At 39.3% G+C, this 24571-nt stretch overlaps 1 protein-coding gene across 2 annotated transcripts in view; it reads left to right on the forward strand.

Moving 5' to 3' along the window:
- The window catches only part of LOC101116441 (T-cell receptor-associated transmembrane adapter 1), a 140540-nt gene that overhangs the window by 97966 nt on the left and 18003 nt on the right, over nucleotides 1-24571 (forward strand). For both annotated transcript variants that reach the window (XM_060417520.1, XM_004002901.6), the window contains 2 exons: nucleotides 14608-14718; nucleotides 22455-22491. In XM_060417520.1, the coding sequence (XP_060273503.1) occupies nucleotides 14608-14718; nucleotides 22455-22491 (148 nt within the window). The remainder of the gene's footprint in view (nucleotides 1-14607; nucleotides 14719-22454; nucleotides 22492-24571) is intronic.

Here is a 24571-nt window from a genome sequence, read left to right on the forward strand (position 1 = left end):
GCAATTTTCACTTTCACTTTATGGTGAGGGTCAGTGATCTGCAGAAAGTCACACCTTCTGCCTCTTTCCCTATACACTGTTCCAAAACAGATGTTCCAAAGCTTCATATTGCTGATGTCCCTCTTCCCATCATGGCCCCTTCCTAACATGTATCATTCACTTTTCAAATAACCTATTCATAATAGGCACATTTAAGTTTGGCAGTTTTCAATTTTTGCATTAAAAAATTTCTTATTTACTTGAAAGCCTGGGACTAGATTTGAGAATCTCTTCCAGTGATCCAGTCCATGATTCTGATGCCTTTTACTGATGGGATAATGCATATGGACAGTAGTGGCAGAGGCTGTGTAGACAGTGGCAGCGTGCAACAAAGAGTCATCAATAATGTGCCTAGTTTGCAACCAAATGATCACTACAATAAGAAATGTTCATTCCATGAGTAGAATCCATGGAGACTGTAATATCAGAACTTTTATGTTGAACTATCAGTTCAGTTCAGTCGCTCAGTCGTGTCCAACTCTTTGCAACCCCATGGACTGCAGCATGCCAGGCTTCGCTGTCCATCACCAACTCCTGGAGCATGCTCAAACTCATGTCCATTGAGCTGGTGATGCCATCCAACCATCTCATCCTCTGTCATCCCCTTCTCCTCCTGCCTTCAATCTTTCCCAGCATCAGAGTCTTTTCCAAGGAGTCAGTTCTTCGCATCAGGTGGCCAAAGTATTGAAGTTTCAGCTTCAGCATCAGTCTTTCCAATGAATATTCGGAACTGATTTCATTTAGGATGAACTGGTTGGATCTTCTTGCAGTCGAAGGGACTCTCAAGACACTTCTCCAACACCACAGTTCAAAAGCATCAGTTCTTTGGTGCTCAGCTTTCTTTATAGTCCAAATTTCACATCCATACATGACTGCTAGAAAAACCATAGCTTTGACTACACAGACCTTTGTTGGCAAAGTAATGTCTCTGCTTTTTAATATGCTGACTAGTTTGGTCATAGCTTTTCTTCCAAGGAGCAAACATCTTTTAATTTCACGGTTGCAGTCACCATCTGCAGTGATTTTGGAGCCCAAGAAAATAAAATCTCTCACTGTTTCCACTGTTTCCCCATCTATTTGCCATGAAGTGAAAGGACCAGATGCCATGATCTTAGTTTTCTGAATGTTGAGTTTTAAGCCAACTTATATTTAAACTACTACTATTAGCCCCGGTGGGTTTTCCTGCTGGCTCAGCTGGTAAAGAATCTGCTTGCAATGCGGAGACCCAGGTTTGATCTGTGGGTCAGGAAGATCCCCTGGCAAAGGAAATCACAACCCACTCCAGTATTCTTGCCTAGAGAATTCCATGGACAGAGGAGGCTGGTGGACTATAGTCCATGGGATCACAAACAGTCAGACATCACTGAGCAACTCACAAACACACATTGGCCCCTGGTAGTTGAAAGCGAGTTAGAAACTTCAGTCATAGTTTTCCTACCTGACATTGCCTCACTAATAACATCCAAAAACTTTCAGTTTTTTAACAGTATAGATAACTAAATTAAAATTGTGTAAGAGTACTCTTTAAAAGCTATATGAAAGTAATTACAATTCATGAATAATGGTACTAACGATTGCATTTGTCAGGCAAGAAATTTTAGGTACTTTGCACATCCACTGTTTTTTTTTTTTTTTCACATCCACTGTTATAAGAGGCACTGTTAGTATTGAATAGACACCCACATGGGCGTACTGCATATGGAAAGGAACTCAGGAAGAGGAGGTACGAAGTATATGTGTGAGTCAGTATATGTGAACATTTACACAAAACTACCATTCAAGTTAAAAATCTCCACCATTTAGCTATTCAATATCTTCTCATCTCTGTGTTTTTTGTTTTGCTTTTCAAAATAGGGCATTTATTGTTGGCAATCAAAAATTTTTTTTTCTTTTTAGTTTTTAACTTTTTTAATTTTAAAATCTTTAATTCTTACATGTGTTCCCAAACATGAACCCCCCTCCCACCTCCCCTCCCCATAACATCTCTGTGGGTCATCCCCATGTACCAGCCCCAAGCATGCTGTATCCTGCTTTGGACATAGACTGGCGATTCAATTCTTATATGATAGTATACATGTTAGAATGCTATTCTCCCAAATCATCCCACCCTCTCCCTCTCCCTCTGAGTCCAAAAGTCCGTTATACACAGCTGTGTCTTTTTTCCTGTCTTGCATACAGGGTCGCCATTGCCATTTTGAAAGATATCAAGAGTGTCATGAAATACAAAACTTCCAAATAAAAACCTTCCTACTTTTAACTCTGGTTGCATTACAAAAGAAAAATATCTTGGGAAATAGAAGGGTTACACAGGAATCATAGACTCTTAAAATCAGGGGAAAACTAGAGACCATGTTAAACAAATCTGTACATATTAGAATTTAGCCTGTTTTAAAATGTCTGTAACTGATAAAGCAAATTTACTGTCCTAGCAAATGACAAAACCCAGCCCTAAAGGGATGTACAGTGTGGTCCAAGTTCTTTCCTTGGAGTTGCTGATGTATTTCATGAAAATTATTAGGGCTTTCCTAAAGCCTTTAGTATAAGTATAATCTTTTGATATTGCTTTATTTCTTTGCTGCTCAGAGCAAAATTATCTTCTTGTAAAAATTAATGGATGAAGGAAACTTCATAAGTGAAATATACTTTTGTGAATGATAAGAATTTATAGCTAGAATCAGTGGTGGATTCATGTCAATGTATGCCAAAACCAATACAGTACTATAAAGTAAAATAAAGTTAAACAAATAAAATAAAATTAAAAAAAAATAAAAGCAAATAGTCCTGAAAAAAAAAAAGAAATTAGGATTTTCTGCTTCCTGCTTTGACGTACACCTTTTCCTACTCTGCTGTGTTTTATCTACACAAAGCACAACTATTTATTGAGTATATACTAAATACTAGATTCTATGGGAAATGGAAAGGGAAAAATAGGTAAGTACAAAGGAGACTGATTTTGTTAGTTCTCCGAAGGATGATTTTATTAGTTCTCCCAAGGATGATAAATTCTAGAGATTTATTATATTTTCTATCTGTTTATTTGCTCTCTTACCCTTCCCCAAGAAAGAGAAGTATTAGTACATAGAACAGTACGCATACATAATACATAGAATAGTACACATAAAGGAGATCCAAAGAAATCAGCACAAAGAGAAGAGGAGCAAAGGGTGCAATTAATTCACAAGAGTAGTATATAATCCTATTGCGTGTCAAATGATATACAAGGTTAGACAGACGATCAGTGACAATATTGACCAGTGACAATATTCACATGGATTATTAGAGTAAAAATTTATCCTTTCTTGAGGAGATCCTCAGTTTCTTATACATTTTGTAACATGGTCTGAGTTACAAGTAGGAAGATTTTCATTCAGAAGCTTTGTATTTCATGACATTTTTGATACCAGTGAGGTATTAAATAATATCTTCTAGTCCATAGTATCTCTATAATTAATAAATTCAACAGCAAGTTTCATACAGTTGGTTCTTTTTCTCAAAATAAGTTTTATTTTGTCCTGATAACAAAGGCAGAAAATGTAGAAAATGGAAGAGAATAAAAAGAGCAATAAAGAGTTAATTTTTATTTTCTGACTACAACCTGAAGTTTAGCTCTGTTGCTATTTTATACAGGGTTATCAGCTGAGATGGAAGCAAGTCCTATATTCTCTTAAGAAATCTTGGGAACTTAACTAGGACATGTCTTGGTGTAAAAATAATCAAAGCCTCCATTCAGAGGTTGACCTAGGGGAAATCTGCAGGGAGAGTCAAAAAATCTTCCAAAATCTGTTTTGCACCTTTTAACCATGTGTATAAATGAATGATCAAATCCCTAAAATATATGACACGATGATTAGATGCAGTAATTCTAGATGGTCAGTGTGATCAATACAAAGAAATAGAGGAAAATAATTGAATGGGAAAGACTAGAGATCTCTTCAAGAAAATTAGAGATACCAAGGGAACATTTCATGCAAAGATGGGCACAATAAAGGACAGAAATGGTATGGACCTAGCAGAAGCAGAAGATATTAAGAAGAGGTGGCAAGAATACACAGAAGAACTGTACAAAAAAGATCTTCATCACCCAGAAAACCACGATGGTGTCATCACTCACCTAGAGCCAGACATCCTGGAATGTGAAGTCAAGTGGGCCTTAGGAAGCATCACTACAAACAAGGCTAGTGGAGGTGATGGAATTCCAGCTGAGCTATTTCAAATCCTAAAAGACGATGCTGTGAAAGTGCTGCACTCAATATACCAGCAAATTTGGAAAACTTAGCAATGATCACAGGACTTTAAAAGGTCAGGTTTCATTCCAATCCCAAAGAAAATCAGTGCCAAAGAATGTTCAAGCTACTGCACATTTGCACTCAACTCAAATGCTAGCAAAGTAATGCTCAAAATTCTCCAAGACAGGCTTCAATGGTATATGAATGGTGAACTTCCAGATGTTCAAGCTGGATTTAGAAAAGGCAGAGGAATCGGGAATCAAATTGCCAACATCTGCTGGATCATCAAAAAAGCAAGATAATTCCAGGAAAACATCTACTTCTGCTTTACTGACTACACCGAAGCCTTTGACTATTTGGATCACAACAAACTGTGGAAAATATTGAAAGAGATGGGAATACCAGACTACCTGACCTGCCTCCTGAGACCTGTTTACAGGTCAAGAAGCAGCAGTTAGAACTGGACACGGAACAACAGACTGGTTCCAAATAGGAAAAAGAGTACGTCAAGGCTGTATATTGTCACCCTGCTTATTGAAATTGTATGCAGAGTACATCATGAGAAACGCCATACTGAATGAACCACAAGCTGGAATCAAGATTGCCGGGAGAAATATCAATAACCTCAGATATGCAGATGACACCACCCTTATGGCAGAAAGTGAAGAAGAACTAAAGAGCCTCTTCATGAAAGCGAAAGAGGAGAGTGAAAAGTTGGCTTAAAGCTGAACATTCAGAAAACTAAGATCATGGCATCCAGTCCCATAACTTCATGGCGCATAGATGGGGAAACAATGGAAGCAGTGACAGACTTAATTTTTTTGGGCTCCAAAGTCACTGCAGATGGTGATTGCAGCTGTGAAATTAAAAGACGCTTGGTCCTTGGAAGATAAGCTATGACCAACCTAGATAGTATATTAAAAAGCAGAGACATTACCTTGCCAACAAAGATCTGTCTAATCAAAGCTATGGTTTTTCCAGTAGTCATGTATAGATGTGAGAACTGGACTATAAAGAAAGCTCAGTGCTAGAGAATTGATGCTTTTGAACTGTGGTGCTGGAGATCCAACCAGTCCATTCTAAAAAATCAGTCCTGAATATTCGTTGGAAGGACTGATGCTAAAGCTGAAACTCCGATACTTTGACCATCTGATGCGAAGAACTGACTCCTTGAAAAAGACCCTGATGCTGGCAAAGACTGAAAGCATGAGGAGAAGGGGATGACAGAGGATGAGATGGTTGGATGCATCACCAACTCGATGGACATTAGTTTGAGTAAGCTCCGGGAGTTGGTGATGGACAGGGAAGCCTGGAGTGCTGCAATCCGCAGGACTGCAGAGTCGGACATGACTGAACGACTGAACTGAACTGAATTCTAGATGGACCATTTCTAAAGCAAGGCTATGCTGTGCTAAGTCACTTCAGTCCTGTCTGACTTTTTATGACCCTGTTGACTGTAGCCTGCCAGACTCCTCTGTCCAGGGGATTCTCCAGGCCAGAATACTGGAGTGGGTTGCCATGCCCTCTTCCAGGGAATCTCCCTGACCCAGGGATTGAACCCACAGCGTTTGAGACTCCTGCACTGCAGGCAGATTCTTTATCACAGAGTCACCGGGGAAGCCCAAGCAAGGCTACAAGTCACCCCTAATTTGGCCAAAGGTAAATTATTAAAATATCTATTAAATTCTTAATTGTAGGCAGTGCAGCTTTTTGGTTAATATGCTATATTCTTAGATAAGTTATACTATACTACACTATATTATTTTCTAGGCCCCAAATAAAAAGAAATCATAAAGAACATTTGCCAAAAACTTATTTGAGTTTTAAATGCAGGAGTTAGTCTTCCATTATTCTCTGACAAAGAATAGCTGAAACAACTATTTCATGAGGCAACTCTTGGTTTATGTAGATAGAACCTTGTTGTCAGCTTATAGGAAGACATCCATTTTTCTGTTCTCATAATAGGAAAGTGTACATTTGATACATAGAAGTAAACACCTGAGTTTTTTAAGGTAAAGGTTGAGAAGAGAATGAAAGCACATCTCCATTTCATGCTTTTCAAAATGATATGTGGTCTGTGACAGTTGTTTCTACTCACCCTGACTCTCGTGTTTTACGCAAGCATCCCAGGTTTATGCAAGCATATGTATCCTGGGTTGCAGTAGAGTTCACAGCTTAGCTCAGCTAACGGTATTTTCTAAATTCCTTTTTTCAGGAGATTTGAATGGACACTACTCAAAGTCCTCAAAGACTGATTTTTTAAACAAGAAAATAAAATTTTACCTTTATAGTTGTAACCACCCATAAATCTAATCAGATAGCCAACTGTTAGCACTAGCTTACTTGTATCAAGTTTCCTAGGATACAACTTATAGGTAGATTTTTTTGGCAAATACAGGCTCAGGGCAAAGAGAATTAGGATGGTAAATTGATGAGTAGCTTCACCAAAGCGACAATGAGTTACTCCTTTCTCAGGGGTTCTGTTTCCTAGCTCCTGGGAAATAGGTCTTCTTCTCAATAGTCCTAGAGATATATGTAACAGGATTTTCAGTCTGTCTTTTCCTGGGTTGTGGATGTGTCTATATTTGATACTTGAGCAGAACCCTTCTGTTGGCCCTGCTTATTAAGTTGCCCTCTTCCCTTTACTCTTCATTTAGTCAGACACATAATTAGTGAGCACCTACTTGTGCTGAATAGGATATAGAAATAATAGTAGGAGTCTTACTATTATGTGTGTTCAGTCGCTAAGTCATGTCCAACTTTTTGTGACCCTGTGGACTGCAGCACACCAGGCCCCCCTGTCCCTCACTGTCCCCTGGAGTTTGCCCAAGTTCATGTCCAGTGAACTGGTGATACCATCCAACATCTCATCCTCTGTCGACCTTTTCTCCTTTTGCCTTTAATCTTTCCCAGCATCAAGGTCTTTTTAAATGAGTCAGCTCTTCACATCAGGTGACCAAAGTAATAAGGTAATAACAATAGCAATAGCTACCATTTATTGAGCATTTTATTAGTGAGAAACATCATTACACAAATCTATTTATATGAGTCTTATTAACAATAGGTGCATTGAGGAAATTGAAGTGTGAAGATAAAAGAGACTTTCTCTCCTTTGGGAAGTTCAGTCTAGCAGGGAGGAGTTTTTATACATAAATGATTACTTTGATGTTTGTTGAAATGTAAAGGGATATATGAGATGTTGCTTGGTGAGGGACAGGCAGTACTGTGTGAGGGCTTCAGAGAAGGCACTTTTGAAGGATGACAAGGAATTTGTCAGATGGCCAAGGAGAAAGGTATTTCAGGAAAAGAGGCAAATGTCCAGACATAAAGTATGGTCTCTATTGAAAATTGCAAGTGCTTTAGAATGATTGGAGCATCATCTATTATTGACTGTGTATAGTAGACAAGTCCTGAAAGACAGACAGAAAACTTAAAGTAATATTTTGTAGAAATAACTGCTGACAGAGGTCTGTTTAGTCAAAGCTAAAGTCTTTCTAGTAGTCGTGTATGGATATGAGAGGTGAACCATAAAGGAGGCTGAGTGCTGAAGAACTGACGCTCTCAAATTGCGGCGTTGGGAGGAGACTCTTTAAAGCCCCCTTGCATAGCAAGGAGATCAAATCAGTCAATCCTAAAGGAAATCATCCCTGAATGTTCATTGGAAGGACTGATGCTGAAGCTGAAGCTTCAGTACTTTGGCCACCTGATGGGAAGAAGCCAGCTCATTGGAAAAGACCCTGATGCTGGGAAACATTGAAGGCAGGAGGAGAAGAGGGTGACAAATGATGAGATGGTTGGATAGCATCACCAACTCAATGGACATGAACTTGGGCAAACTCCAGGAGACAGTGATGGGCTGGGAGGTCGGTGAGGCTGAAGTCCATGACCTTGCAAAGAGTCAGACATGACTTAGTGACTGAACAACAACAATGACAAAACTCATGGTAAAGAAAGAAAAGGGATTCCCAGGTGGCCCAGCGGTAAAGAATCCGCCTGCAATGCAAGAGACGCGAGTTCAATCCCTGGGTCAGGAAGTTCCCCTTAGAAAGAAGTGGCAACCCACTTCAGTATTCTTGCCTGGAAAATTCCATTGACAGAGGACCCTGGCATGCTACAGTCCACGGAATCACAAAGAGTTTTGAGCACACAATATGCAAAGAAAAGTGTGATGTCCTCTATGTTTAGGGCAGAGGTAGGATCAGCCACCTTCTCCTGAAGGACCTATGTCACAGGCTCCAGAGAAAAAATAAAGGGAAAACTTTCTCCAGAAATTCTGGAAAAGAGGAGTGTATGGGAACAGGGTGTGTAAAGATAGTAGTTGGGTTAAGAGTAGTGATTGATGGAGCGAGGATTAACACAAAGATCCATAAAGTCAGGGCCGACTGAACTAACAGGAACAGAGGCCAAACTGACCTGAAAAGGGTCTGCTTAGCACTCTGTTTTCAAACACTGGCCATCAAGATGGCAAAATTCTTTGATCCAGTAATTCAGTTTCAGGAATTTTTACCTTAAAATAAATTAAGATTGGGTGTATAGTTTTGGTTAAAGATAATCATCACAAAATTTCTTACATAAACAAAAATTAGAAGCAATTTAAATGTCTAAAAATAAACGATTAATTAAATTATGGGAAATCCATACAATGGAATATAGGGCAGCTAAAAGAAACAAAGGAATATTTAGCTTATAGGAAAAGAAGCATGCTCTATAATTATCAGGGGGAAGCAGATAACAGTATAGTCAGTATAATTAAATCATATGCCTCATGACCAAAACAGCTTCTACAGAGAAAATAAGTTTGAAAGTGCATTAACCAAAGTGTTCCCAGTGACTGTCTCTTGATAGTAGGATTATAGTTGATTCTTATCCTTTTTTAGCTTATCTGAGTTTACTAATTGTTTTTAACTTTGAACATGGATGATTGTATAAGTCTGGCTTTTTTGTAGCAATTAAAGTTCATTTATTTAAGTGTCACCAGACGGACATGACTGAAGCGACTTAGCATCAGCATCAGCAGCAGACACAGTGAGTGTAGAGGGTGATGATGAGAGTCTACATTTGGTTGCGTGAACAACCTAAAATGATAGTTGTGACATACTGCAACAGAAAAGACTGTGTGCACTCAAATTGCTTTAAAATGTGGAAGAATCGAGACTGTATCTAGACTGTGGTCCTAAAGGGACATTTACAAGGAAAAGAAAGGAAGAAAAATCTTTAATAATAAAAATCATTAGTTTAATCATTAATAACAGAAATCAGAAGTTAATAACCCTGTATTGTGACAGTGGCAATTAAAGCATGGGCTTCCTAGGTGGTGCAGTGGAGAAGAATCTGCCTGCCAGTGCGGGAGACATGGTTTCCATCCCAGCTTGGGAAGATGGCAACCCATTCCAGTATTCTTGCCTGAGAAGTCCCATGGACAGAGGAGCCTAGTGGGCTATGGGGTTGCAAAGAGTCGGACACAACTCAGCACATACACACACACGTTAAGACAGCAAAGAAAGAAAATGAGAGCCATCTGGCAAGAGAGAGCTTGCTGGTTCCATTGTTCATTACAGTTAAATCAACCACCCGAAAGGGGTTGTTATCAAAAGGAGGTGGGGAACAATTAAGCTCTGAAAGTTTGCCTTAAAAATTTGCTCTAATCCAGCAATTCTAGTGCCAGGAACCTTTCTGCAGATAAGCCCACGTACGTGGAAAATGTCCATCTAGTAGAGTTTCTTGCATTATTGTTTATAAAAGAAAAATGTTTTTAAAAAATCAGAATGTCTGTCTTAGAGAATCGGGTATGTAATTTATATTACTGCAACACTAAGAAATTCCATATAACCACTAAAAGTAACATCCTAACATGGTAGAAATCTGTCAAACACACTGGTAGGTTTTTTAAAAAGGCTCAGTTCAGGTCAGTTCAGTCGCTCAGTCGTTTCCGACTCTTTGCAACCCCATGAATTGCAGCACGCCAGGCCTGCCTGTCCATCACCAACTCCCGGAGTTCACTCAGACTCACGTCCATCGAGTCGGTGATGCCACCCAGCCATCTTATCCTCTCTCATCCCCTTCTCCTCCTGCCCCCAATCCCTCCCAGCATCAGAGTCTTTTCCAGTGAGTCAGCTCTTCGCATGAGGTAGCCAAAGTACTGGAGTTTCAGCTTTAGCATCATTCCTTCCAGAGAAATCCCAGGGCTGATCTCCTTCAGAATGGACTGGTGGGATCTCCTTGCAGTCCAAGGGACTCTCAAGAGTTTTCTCCAATACCACAGTTCAAAAGCATCAATTCTTTGGTTCTCAGCTTTCTTCACATTCCAACTCTCTCATCTATACATGACCACAGGAAAAACCATAGCCTTGGCTAGACGGACCTTAGTCGGCAAAGTAATGTCTCTGATTTTCAATATGCTGTCTAGGTTGGTCATCACTTTCCTTCCAAGGAGTAAGCGTCTTTTAATTTCATGGCTGCAATCACCATCTGCAGTGATTTTGGAGCCCCCCAAAATAAAGTCGGGCACTGTGTCCACTGTTTCCCCATCTATTTCCCGTGAAGTGATGGGACCAGATGCAGTGATCCTCGTTCTCTGAGTGTCGTATTAGTGTCCTTCATGTATGTGTGCTTAGTCATGTCTGACTGTTGGCAACCCCATGACAGTAGCCCACAGGCTCCTCTATCCATGGAATCTTCCGGGCAAGAATACTGGAGTGGGTTGCCATTTACTACTCCAGAGGATCCTCCTGACCCAGGGATTGAACCCACATCTCATATCTCCTTCATTGGCAGGCAGGTTCTTTACAGCTAACGCCACCTTGGAGGCCCACTGTTTATGTTTTAAAGCTGTTCATTTGCTTAGTCGTGTTCACCTCTTTGTGACCTCCTGGACTGTAGCCTGCCAGGCTTCCCTGTCGATGAGATTTCCCAGGCAAGAATATTGGAATGGGTTGCCATTTCCTTCTCCATTGTTTTTTTTTTTTTTTTTTTTTTTATTTCTACTTTTTTGGCCGTAATGAATTATGATGCTGTGACTATTCGTGTGTGAGTTTTTGTGTGAATCTGTGTTTCTATTCACCTTAAGTATATGCTTAGGAATGGGATTGCTGGATTATATGAGAACTAAGTTTAATTTTTGGAGACATGGCCTTACTGTTCTGTGGGCTTTTCTGATGACTTGGTGGTAAAGAATCCTCCTGCAACACAGGAGACTCGGGTTTGATCCCTGGGTTGGGAAGATCCCCTGTCTCCATTGTTTTTTAATAGAGGACCTTGAATGTTATTCTATATTTTGATAGTCAGACTTTTTAAAATTTGTACTCAATAAGCACTTGTTTTTTTTTAAAATTAGACATAAAAATCAAACACTTCTAAAAATATATGCAGTATCATGAAATAACTAGAATTTCTAATATATTTAAGATAATTTACTATGTTATAGAATTCTATAAATATTTATGGTATTATGTGTATGATGAATAAATTAGGCCCCTCCAAATCTCAGTGTTTTAAACCAAATTAATTTGCAGAAGACTAGGAGAAGGCAATGGCACCCGACTCTGGTACTCTTGCCTGGAAAATCCCATGGACGGAGGAGCCTGGTGGGCTGCAGTCCATGAGGTTTCGAAGAGTCGGACACGACTGAGCGACTTCACTTTCACTTTTCACTTTCACGCATTGGAGAAGGAAATGGCAACCCACTCCAGTGTTCTTGCCTGGAGAATCCCAGGGACGGGGAGCCTGGTGGACTGCCGTCTATGGGGTTGCACAGAGTCGGACACGACTGAAGCGACTTAGCAGCAGCAGCAGCAGTTCTATTAAACTATTGCAGAAGACTTTAAGTCTTCTCAGTTTTCTTATACTTTATGAAATATAAAAATTCCCATAAAGGAAATGAAACCACACATTTCACTACCATTATCAGTTAACTTTTCCCATTTATTAATTCTCGACAAGATTTTATAAATCCTATATGTACTATATGTCTGGCACAGCAGAACAGAAGACAGAAATGGCCCTCTTTTGTGAGACTTGTAATATTTTGAGCATCTAATTAATACAAAATTAAAGAGATAACAGACATTAGTAGACAGAGTTTCTGATGTGCAAAAAGACCCCCAGATGAGTTCAAACAAAACCAATGTATAGATGAATAAATGATATGCAAATTATATGTATATGTACATCTATATCAGAAATATATATTTTATATATTTAATCACCTCTATGCCTAACTATTGGAGAAGGAAATGGCAACCTACTCCAGTATTCTTGCCTGGAGAATCCCGTGGACAGAGGAGCCTGGTGGGCTGCCGTCTATGAGGTCGCACAGAGTAGGACACGACTGAAACAACTTAGAATGCATGCATGAATTGGAGAGGGAAATGGAAATCCACTCCAGTATCCTTGCCTGGAGCCTCCCAGGGACGGAGGAGCCTGGTGGGCTGCCGTCTATGGGGTTGCACAGAGTCAGATACGATTGAAGCGACTTAGCAGCAGCAGCAGCAGCAGCAGCAGCAGCATGCCTAACTATGCTCATTTAAAAATAAATGATTCTGATAAATAAATAAAGCAACTCAAATACACAGAAGGCAGTTCAACAACCACTGCAAGGTCAATAATTTAAAGGAAATTAAACAATTCAAATGTCAAATCTGAGATACAAAATATAACTGAAATAGAGCAACACAAAGAACATTTGTGCTAGGGGTCTTTATTTGATGGTTTAAAGGTAGGTTAAGGGCGTAGAACTAATTTTCCTCCTATTAAGTGTTTGCCTCTACTGTTTATTGTGTTTAACATCATGGTATTTGGATTTCTCTGAAAGCGCTTAAAATGCTCTAGGGAGTCACAGAGAGAAAGAGAGTGGGAGCTATGAAGGAACATAATCTCTATTGCAATTGTTTTTTACACTGCATTTCTAATTATGCGTTTACACAATCATGTCCCCAACTAAACAGAGTTCCTTGAGGACAAAGATTCTGTTTTCTTTACCTTTGATTCCAAAATATAGGGCATAGTTCCTGGCACGAAGAAATGTCTAACTGATATTGAGTGAATACACAAATATGTAGTACTATAGAATCACATGCTATTTTTCTGGGGTCAGCATTCACATGGGTATATGACAACTAAGATAATTAGTTGAATTTTATACATGTATGTAAATATATCTTATTTATATTTTATAATATATTTGTAATTAGGCTAATTATCTTAGCAGTCACTCATCTATGTGTCAACATTGACGTAAATAATCCAGGGCAGCTGATGGTCACTGCTGCTGCTGCTGCTACTGCTGCTAAGTTGCTTCAGTCGTGTCCCACTCTGTGTGACCCCATAGACGGCAGCTCACCAGGCTGTCTCGTCCTCGGGTTTCTCTAGGCAAGAACTGGAATGGGTTGCCATTTCCTTCTCCAACGCATGAAAGTGAAAAGTGAAAGTGAAGTCGCTCAGTTGTGTCCGACTCTTTGCAACCCCATAGACTGCAGCCTACCAGGCTCCTCCGCCTATGGGATTTTTCAGGCAAGAGTACTGGAGTTGGGTGCCATTGCCTTCTCTGAGCTGATGATCAGTATCTCACAAAACCCCCTTTATAGCTCAGGAACAAAGAAAGACCTTTGCAGAGGGGAAGGAGAACCATAATCAACCCACCATTACCTCTTCTTGGGGCTCCAAATAGTATGAGAAAATTCCTTCTGACTAGTCTTGACAAAACGGGTTACTCTGATTCCAGTATTATTGTTTTTATCCCAACACACAGTGTCCTGTAGTACTGGGATTAATAGAAGGTAATAAGCGATTCTCCACAGAAATGAAAGCATGTATGACTACACACAGAGGATTAAAAAAAGGGGATAAGTGTAGCCAATTATGATTCTGCATAATTTGAAGTTCTTGATTTAGAACCAAATCTTTAGTAGCTAGACTAACAAATCAGAGAAGGCAATGGCACCCCACTCCAGTACTCTTGCCTGGAAAATCCCATGGACGGAGGAGCCTGGTGGGCTGCAGTCCATGGGGTTGCGAAGAGTCGGGAACGACTGAGCGACTTCACTTTCACTTTTCACTTTCATGCATTGGAGAAGGAAATGGCAACCCACTCCAGTGTTCTTGCCTGGAGAATCCCAGGGACGGGGGAGCCTGGTGGTCTGTCGTCTATGGGGTCACACAGAGTGGGACACGACTGAAGCGACGCAGCAGCAGCAGCAGCAGCAGCAGACTAACAAATGCTAGCTTATTTCTTGATGGATTTGTCCTTCTTTCTGAAAAAATACAGTGGTTTTGATTTTGGGAATACCCAGTTCCAAAAAAATGAGTAAGCTAGTATTACTAAGCATGTGTTTGCTTTTATTTGCAGGAAGCAGTGAATGCCATTTTTCTGTCTGGGCAATTCTAGCCTTCTTGGGCTTAGCTCTGACTATATCGCTGATCTTCAACATTTTCCACTATGTGGAAAAGCAGCGACAAGGTAAGACATTGAGAAATAGCCATATGATATCTGCTTAAATGGAGATGGAGTCACTGGAAAACCTGTAGAATAAAATAACTTTATAGAATGTTATTCATAATATGTTTTTATCTATAGAATGTTATTCATAATATGTTTTTATCTATAGAAAAATCTATTTGATACATTTTTTTCACCCTGCTGCTGCTGCTGCTGCTGCTAAGTCGCTTCAGTCGTGTCTGACTCTGTGCGACCCCATAGACGGCAGCCCACCAGGCTCCCCCATCCCTGGGATTCTCCAGGCAAGAACACTGGAGTGGGTTGCCATTTCCATCTCCAAGGCATGAAAGTGAAAAGTGAAAGTGAAGTCACTGAGTCATGTCCAACTCTCAGTGACCCCATGGACTGCAGCCCACCAGGCTCCTCCATCCATGGGATTTTCCAGGCAAGAGTACTGGAGTGGGGTGCCATTTTTACCCTGAGGGTTTGCTTAAGCATATATTCATGTTAGAAATGTAAACAGAGTCCCAATTTTAGCTCTTTAAGTTTCCACTCAAGTCTACTCAAGCTTCTTAGTATTATTCAGGGCCTCTAAAGTGCAGCAGGCTTCAATGGAGGATCAGAAGGGAATGGAAAAGCGATAGATTGAACCACAGTCTTGTTATCAAACACTCCCAGGGTCAGCCACCGACAGCCTCTCTTTTCAATAAACTGGGCAGAAGTTTTAACCATGTGGCTTTCACCCTCTTGGGCCATGATTGAATTAGGGTGATGCCTAGTAAGTGGTGCAGCATTTGTACACAGTAGACACTCAGCGTAGGTATGTATGTTGAATACAAGGATGGGTGGATGGAGGAATAAAGGTTCAGCTATTTCTAAGTGCTCTTAATATTCTAGAACCAAAGAACTCTTGGAAGTGGGACATTTAAGTGATAAACAGAAAATGTAAATACAGTTTCTTTAAACAGATGAAAATAAATAAAACAAAGTTAACAAAATCGAGTTAGACACATGTGTTCAAGAAAAAGTACATGAAGCTAATTTGGAACCATGGTCAGTTTCCAGGGAGTCTCCTGCATTGGCAGGCAGGTTCTGTACCACTAGAGCTACCTGGGAAGCCCACTTTCAACCATGTAGTCCCTTATTTCAGCCCTATGACTACATTGAATTATGGTGAATATCAATGTGTAGAATCACTTTTCATTAACATGATAAGATCAGGACTGGTCTAATTTTACTGATCTATTACTGCTGCCCCAAAAGTATTTGGCTGTGCTTGTCTGTTACAACATAATGTGAATAGGTTTTCCAGTTCTCATTTTTGATTGTGCGTTGGAATTTATTAATGCATGCTGCTGCTGCTGCCGCTAAGTCGCTTCAGTCGTGTCCTCCTCTGTGCAACCCTAAAGACGGCAGCCCACCAGGCTCCCCCGTCCCTGGGATTCTCCAGGCAAGAACACTGGAGTGGGTTGCCATTTCCTTCTCCGATGCATGAAAGTGAAAAGTGAAAGTGAAGTTGCTCAGTTATGTCTGACTTAGCGACCCCATGGACTGCAGCCTACCAGGCTCCTCCATCCATGGGATTTTCCAGGAAAGAGTATTGGATATTCATACCATTTTCCCACCATACAAACTTTTTTTGGGAGTTGTTTATGATAATTAGTTGGCCATGGTCAAAAGACAGTTGCCTAAACTTAAAAAAAAAAAAAGGCAGGTTTTTTAAAAGACAGATTTTTTTTTCCCCTTATAATTGCACAATCCCTTATCACCTCCGGCATGCTATAAATGATTCTTGCCTAAAATCAGCAGAGTGGGGAAGAGCACTTTAAAAAAACAGGCAATTGTAAATTACATTAATGTACTTTAAAAAATCAATTTTGGCTCCCTCAATTGTTTTTAAAATCATGACTTTTGAAATCAAGGTGACTCTGCTATTATTTACCTGAGAGATCTTGTTAGAGTAATGTAACTTCTGAGTTTCAGATTTTTTATCTCCAAAGTGTAGGAAATACTATCTAGACAGTGGGGTTCTGTGAGAAGTATGCAGTCTCCTTAGCACAGTCCTGGGGATTTAGTAGGGGGGTCCTGCACAAGGTACAGCCCACGCCACCGTTCTGTGGCTCTGGTCCTTCCTTCCACAAATGTTTGCCAAAGTTTTACTATGGCTTCATGTCACCCCTTGTTTTATTTGGGTATAGTTGCTTGACAATGTTGTGTTGGTTTCTGCTGTGCAGTGAAGTGAGTTGGCTACGTGCTGTGCTGTGCTTAGTCGCTCAATCATGTCCGACTGTTTGTAACCTCATGGGTTGTAGCCTGCCAGGCTCCTCTGTCCATAGGGATCCCCCAGGCAAGAATACTGGAGTGGGTGGCTATGCCCTCATCTAGGGGATCTTCCCAACCCAGGGATCAAAGCCAGGTCTCCCTCATTGCAGGCAGATTCTTTACCAGCTGAGTGAGAATCATTTATGTGTGTACATATATCCCCTCCCTCTTGGACCTCCCATCTCTCTAGTTCAACACAGAGCACTGAGCTGAGTTCCCTGTGCTACAGGCAGCTTCCCACGGGCAGATATGTCGATGCTACTCTGTCAGTACTTCCTACCCTCTCCCTCCCCTCCTGTGCCCACAAATCCATTCTCTCTATCTGCGTATCTATTCCTGCCCTACAAATGGGTTCTTCTGTACCATTTTTGTAGTTTCCACATTACATGTTAATATGATATTGTTCTCTTCCTGATTTACTTCATTCTGTATGACAGATTAGGTCCATCTACATCTCTACAAATGACCTAATTTCATTCCTTTTCATGACTGAGTAATATTCCATTGTATATGCGTACCACATCTCTTTATCCGTTCCTCTGTTCAGTGAACATTCATTTCTCTGGCGTTGTCACCCCTCCCACCATCCCCAAACTCTCCAGCTTTCGTCCCAATTCCTTCCCTGTCTCTTATTTAACATGTCTGCACAATGACCTGAGTTTTAGTGATAACAGTTTGTTCAAATCACATACAGGTTCATTTTAGAGAATTTTCTGTAGGCTTCATAGAATTCCTCCTAAATATCAACCTGCCTCAAATTAATTTATTTGAGCAGTAAAGAGCTAAAGACTTCTGGAATGTATCCCTCTTCTGTATCCACACCGATTCCTTCATGGTGATTTTATGCTTGCAGATGTGAGCCCAGTGTGCTGCCCTGCTGCAGACCCTTTATCTCCCTTTCTAAGGATGGTGAGAAAGAGAGACCCCGGGGATGGGGAGAAACAGACACCAGGAGGGAGGGGAGTGGAGCCGTGCCAGAGTATCCCAATCCTGCCACAGGCTCCTGGTGCTCAGGCTCCTCAACGCAGCAGTGCCCCATCGCTTCCAGCCAAGGACTCTGCACCCTCCCGAGATCTGAGCCAGGTCCAGACTGTCTGGCTACTCCGGGCAGGATGAGGTTTTCTGAAGGGGAGTCCCAAGTTTCAGCACAGGGTCAAATTTACACATGGGTGTTACCTCACACCATTATGTGCACCTTCCCATTCTCAGATACCCTCTTTCTCCCACACCCGCTCCACAATCCCTTAGACCTGCAATCTGCTAGAAATTATGGTACCACCCTCTTCCACCAGGGCTTGGGCAGGGGTTGAGTCATAGGCAGGCTCACCCTTGAGCTCATGGACCCAGGAAAAACAAAAGACTTTTTGTTTTGACTTTACTCGATCTTCACTCTTCAGGAGGAGCACATTACCCTGGGTCTTGCACTTTACTGATGTGCAGATCTAAGATTAACCTTGGAACACTGTTTGTGGATGGTCTTATCCCATCTCCCCCTTTTCTCTCTGTAGCCCATTCTCAACCACTGCGGTGTTACTAATTATCACCATCCTTTCCACTTCACATGAGCAAAGAACACTATCTTTCTTTCTTATTCAGAGATTCCAAGTGGATTTGGTATTAGTCCTGCAAATTGTTTGATTCCTTGGCAGTCAACCTGAGGACTCTCCCTGACTTGTTTCTCCTGGACAGACAGACTATCAGTGATTCTATCCTATTTAGCCAGCTTTTCTGTCCCTTGGTCTGTGTACACAATGCTCCTACATCTGGCCTCATGTAACTTTTATTTCTACATCTTTGTGCTATTGTTTGCAGCTAAGAAACTTACAAGATATGACTCCACCTTGGTGAACAGTTAGTGAATAAGTTTTTCTGGTTGTATTAAATAGCTTGCAAAAGAAAATCTCTATTCCAGCAACAATGCAGTATCTACAAATTCAATCAGATAGACAAGATAAGCCTCTCCTTGATGTTTTCTGTAGCAGGCAGGGCTCCGTAGAAGCTTTGAAATGGAGTTCTCCCTTCCCCCCAAGTAAATCTTTCATTTTTATGTGATTCTTTGTCCAAATATGTTCTTTAGGAGGATCACATTTATTTCTCTTTCTAATAGGAATGCATCCTTTTTCCTCCTTTAAGCCTAAAAAATATTCTTTAACCTTTCTTCTATGTTTTGAGAAGGATAAACAACTGTATGGTTTGCTCATACATCAAAGTCCTATCAGTGTATCTCCTATTTGCTAGAAAATTACGGCACATATTTCACACTAAAGACATATCATAAAATTTGTATTATGGAGTTTAAGCCACGTACTCTTTGTTTCTTATTGTTCTGTATTGTACATGGAAGGGTGAACACCACAAAAGGGAAAACAAAAGCAAATGTCAGCTCGCACGCTTTCAACCATGAACCTGACCACAGCGTTTATATCTGAATCACAGGAGAGGATTATGAAAACTCACCCAGCTTTTCTCAAACTGAGCCTTGCAAACATACCTGCTTTATAATAAAATAAAAAATGTGTTTTATTAAATATAACAGAAATGTTTAAGTAGCTTTTAAATCATGTCATTTATTTTCAAATAAACCAATACACTTATGACAGGGCAAGCTCTTTTCAGGAGTCTGAACTTACTGATCTTTTTCCTTTGCTATAACCTCTAAACCTTTGATTGTAGTACCCCTATTTAAAGAGATCATATTCTATCACACTTCTTATGATAAGCATTGTCAGACTAAAAGGGCATAAGTACTGATGGTCTCGCTTCAGATTATACATCTAAATTTTAAGAGTAGTGTGGTATGGTGACCTTGACCTTTTAATGTTTGCCTTCAGGGTGCTTCTTCAGTATGATTTGTTCTGATGTACCAAGCCCTTTACCCATTACTTATTTTCTTATTCACACTGTTTTAGCTTCCTTTCTCTTTCCTTTTTTCACACAAAACTTTTTGGTCTAAATCTTTGTTTTGCTTTTCTCTGCTGCTAATATATTGAACTACATTTTCCTTCTAGAGAGCTATCCTTCTTACATATTACAGCAGTGTATTTTCCAGGCACCATCATTTATGCTCTAAACACCTCCAGTTGGAAAACCCACATCATCTTTACGAAGTATTAGTCAGTTTGGAGAAACATTTTTACTGCACACTTATTTCTTTTCCTTGTACTATCACTATTTTTGTTTAGTTTTAATCTTTTCTTTGAATTTACTGCTCAGTTGATGACAATCTTCTTCCTAAAAGAAGATTTCATCTCAAATCAGGATTTATTTATAAGTCTTCAAAATAACATTTAAATTATATTCTATCAGCTACTTTTCAGCTAATCTATTTAATCTGAAAACTTCCCAAGTTCATTAAATGTGGCTTGTTACAGGATGTGGACTTAGAATGTATAATATTGATAACCAACTTTGTCATTTTCTAAAATGTTTTCATATAAATTACCTCATTTATCTCCCACATCTACTCCATGATATAGGCATTATTAACCCTACTGATACATCAAGAATGAGTTCTACAATGATTTGCTTTTTCTTCTGCAATGAAATACATTGAAGAGCTGGTACCCAAATCCAGTTCTGATTCTTAACCCTGAATACATCAAGCTACAGTTTGACTAAATTCTTGTGTATGCACTTTAATTTCAGACAAATTTGAATAATAATGACCTGAGTATAAACATGTACTTCATATAAAAAGAAATCGATACATACTTTATATCTTCCAGTTAACAATTTTCTAGTCTATATTAACTAATTTTTATTCCTATGCTTATTGAACCTATTCACATTTTCTCAAGCTTTCTCATTTTGTTGGGCTTCCAGCTTGTGGGTACTGTGCAGCAGTAGACTTCTCTAGGCTTCTCCCAGCATCCGTGTTACATTCATATTCACAAGACTGATCTGAAGGTAGTCGGAAACAGCTACATCTTTCAGATACAGTCCATGGTAAGACATTTACTGTGGGCTAAAGAAGCATATTTGTGACAGATCCCAAATAGGTTCCATTCACCACTTCTGGTCGCATAGCTGCTTGATGTTTGTGATTTGCAAAAAATTCCCACATTTGGTCTTTCACAGAATTCTTCCAAATATGTTGACATGTGGCATGTCTATTTTACCCTCCAAATGGTGATTTTAATAATTTGAAACATTATTGAATAATATTTCTTTAACATTTAATGACCTCTCTGGATAATAACTTTGTCATACATAGATCTAACTAAAAATAATTTTGGTAGTTGTTTGGTGACTTGTTCAATTATTTGGAAATGTTAGTTAGTTTGCTACCAACATACAGTTGTCTCTGAGTCACTGTCAGATAGATAATACTAGGTTCACTTTCATACGACAGCCTTTGCAAGATTTTGATTTTGATTTTGATTTAGTGCCAGATTAATAACATGCAATCAAAATATAATAAATATCACATTATATATATCTATCCAGTTAAAAGAAATTTTATTGATGATCATATAATACAGGTTTATTTTTATCTTAGTTATTAAAATTGAACTCTGAATTTCTCTTAATTTCTGCCAGTTATTACCTTTCTAAAATTTTCTTGAAACTTTTACCATTTTTGAATATATGTATCTAATTTAAAGTAAACGTATTGCTTTTCATTTGCCTTTGAACCACCACATCTGATTTTCAACAGTGGGTACTTTGAGATTTCACACATGATTTTTTCTTGAATTTATAATCTTACATCAAATCTCTGGTCCAGCTTGGTTTTGCAGACCGGCATACTGTTTTGTTTAAAAGCTATTCTACTGTTTTGATCAACTTTAGAGACTGCATTGTCAACCTTTTCTGAATTTCCTCTCCTAGAACCCTTTTCTCTTCTTACCTCTCTATTTGTACCATGTGGATGAAATGGAATCATAAACAAAGGAAGTTCCTGAACACCTTTTTGATGTGATTGTCACACACCAAGAAAAGTTAACGAGCACTCCAAAATTAGATAAGTAAATAGAAGTGTCTTCTAGGGACTTTTTTGTTTGTTTGTTTTTTGATAAGGAAGAAAAGCCTATTCAAATCTGCAAGGGCAAAGAGGGCAATTTGTCAGTAAGAAGCAGAGGTGTTTCGTGGAACCTGAAGGCAGAAAAGTACAGCTGTGCCCCACAACAGACTGGAACCACAGAAAAGGCAGGCACAGGGTTCCCCTGGTCTCAGCTTGGTGTTTTCCATGCATAAAGTGGCCACTCACTTGAGCTCTGCGTGGTTTCCAAGCTGTACTATGTTTGCATTCCAGATTACCAAGAGAGAATGTGATTAGCCCAAATCAGAGGATATCTTTACCCCTAAGTGAGAGTTAAGTGGCTTGATTAAAGATGTTAACTGACATTGAGACTAAGCTCCTCTCAGAACATGCTCTAAAAGGTTCAACACATGTCAAATTTTCTCTTAATTTGTCTATTTTGAATATCTTTCAGAAAAAATATGCGCATACTCTGACGACTACTTTCCCAGGTACGTAGAAAATAAGTCATGGATTATGATTCCCAAATAATATGGAAAGTAACTAGTGTTATATTGCTTTATAAGTTTGACTTAGGAATGTTTCACTTGGGTTAAAACAAAAAATGAGTTTTAATTACTTTTACTTCCATCTGAAGATTAATAGCTATAACATTATCTACCCTAGTTATTTACTGTCCCTGAGTCAATGAGAGAGCTGGATGAAGGACAAAATGAAACTAATCTGGTATCTACAGAATCCTCGTTAATTTTGGAAGAAGATATCCTAGATTATGATTCAGTTCAGACTGTAAGAATGTAGAATAATTAAATATAGAATTGTGCGGCTCTTAAGAATTCAAGGTGGAAGGAAATGTGGCAATATCTAATACAATTAAGAATGCTTTGTGCTGTGCCATTTTAAGGGTATTGCCAAGAAAAAACTCTAAATAATATACAGTTATAGATGTAACATAACTTAATCTCATATTTATTAAGCAAGTTGCAGATAAATTTGTGTAATAATTTTTTAAGAGAAGGTTTATGATGTCACAGTAAAGAAGTTTCATTTTCTTAGACAGTATATTCTGACCCAAGTGTATCATTAAATTGGAAATTTCTCTTTTGGGACAAAACAATTTAAATACAGAAAGTTTTCTAGAGGATTCTTTAAGACCTTTTTGAAATGGTAAACTGAAAGGTTGAAAATGCCTTTCAAAAACATAAAGCTTTCTCATTGGTATAGGGTAACACTGTAAGCTTTTATTGTCCTCTGAAAAGGTCCTTAGCCCTGGGATTTCTTTGGAAGGAATGATGCTAAAGCTGAAACTCCAGTACTTTGGCTACCTCATGTGAAGAGTCGACTCACTGGAAAAGACTCTGATGCTGGGAGGGATTGAGGGCAGGAGGAGAAGGGGACCACAGAGGATGAGATGGCTGGATGGCATCACTGACTCAATGGATGTGAGTCTGAGTGAACTCCAGGAGTTGGTGATGGACAGGGAGGCCTGGTGTGCTGCGATTCATGGGGTCGCAAAGAGTCAGACACGACTGAGTGACTGAACTGAACTGAAAAAGGTCCTTTAAAAAATTATTCTCCTTGTGGAAATGTCTGGAAGATTCAGATCTGGGCTACAGGCAGACCCACACAATAAAGAAAATTTATATTTCATGATTATTTTTAACATTACATTTTACAACATGAGATAATTTAAGTCATTAGTTCATATCAAGAGTGATTTGCTAATTCAGTTACAACAAAAAAATGTGACAAAAAGAATCCTACATAGCCATGCAGAACTTAATCTGACAATTGATTTTATACTCTTCACTTGAAAGGTAGTTAAGATGCATTGTTATAGAAAGTAATATGATACAATCATTCTACCAAAGATGGGACTGGTGGTTTTTGAATTAGGATGATAAGAAATCAGAAAGGAAAATTGGTAAAATACCCATCTCAAAACAAGCAAGCTCTTGGCTGCAGGGAAAATTCAGAAAAAAGGCTGATTCTTTTATAACATTCATTCTTTCAATAAATATTCATTTAACAAATAAGCATTTGTTAGACAATAGAGATACAAAGATGAAAAGATGCGGATCCCTCCAAAAAGGATTTAATAATCTGTTATCAACTGTAATAAATCTCCATTTGGGCAGAATTTGAATATACAATGCAGATTATATCTATAAAGAGGCTATCTTATTAATTCACAAGTTTATGTATATACTTCACAGCTTGTCTATTTCTCTGATTATGTAGTTTGGAAGCCAAAGTCACCTTTATAGGAGAGCATGGAGGCTTCAGGGAAAAAACAAAAAACAAATGAATTATCTCCTGTCTTTAATATTAAGACATTAATATTAAAACAGCAAGTGGAAATAAGGGCTATCTTTCTTTCAGCTCAGTTGCTCAGTCATGTCTGACTCTTTGCGACCCCATGGACTGTAACACGCCTGGCTTCCCTGTCCCTCACCAACACCCAGAGCTTGTTCAGACTCATGCCCATTGAGTTGGTGATGCCATCCAACCATCTCATACTCTGCTTCCTTTTCCTCCCACCTTCAGTCTTTCCCAGCATCAATCAGGGTC

This window comes from Ovis aries, chromosome 1, assembly GCF_016772045.2.
Source record: "Ovis aries strain OAR_USU_Benz2616 breed Rambouillet chromosome 1, ARS-UI_Ramb_v3.0, whole genome shotgun sequence".
Taxonomy (NCBI): Eukaryota; Metazoa; Chordata; class Mammalia; order Artiodactyla; family Bovidae; genus Ovis; species Ovis aries.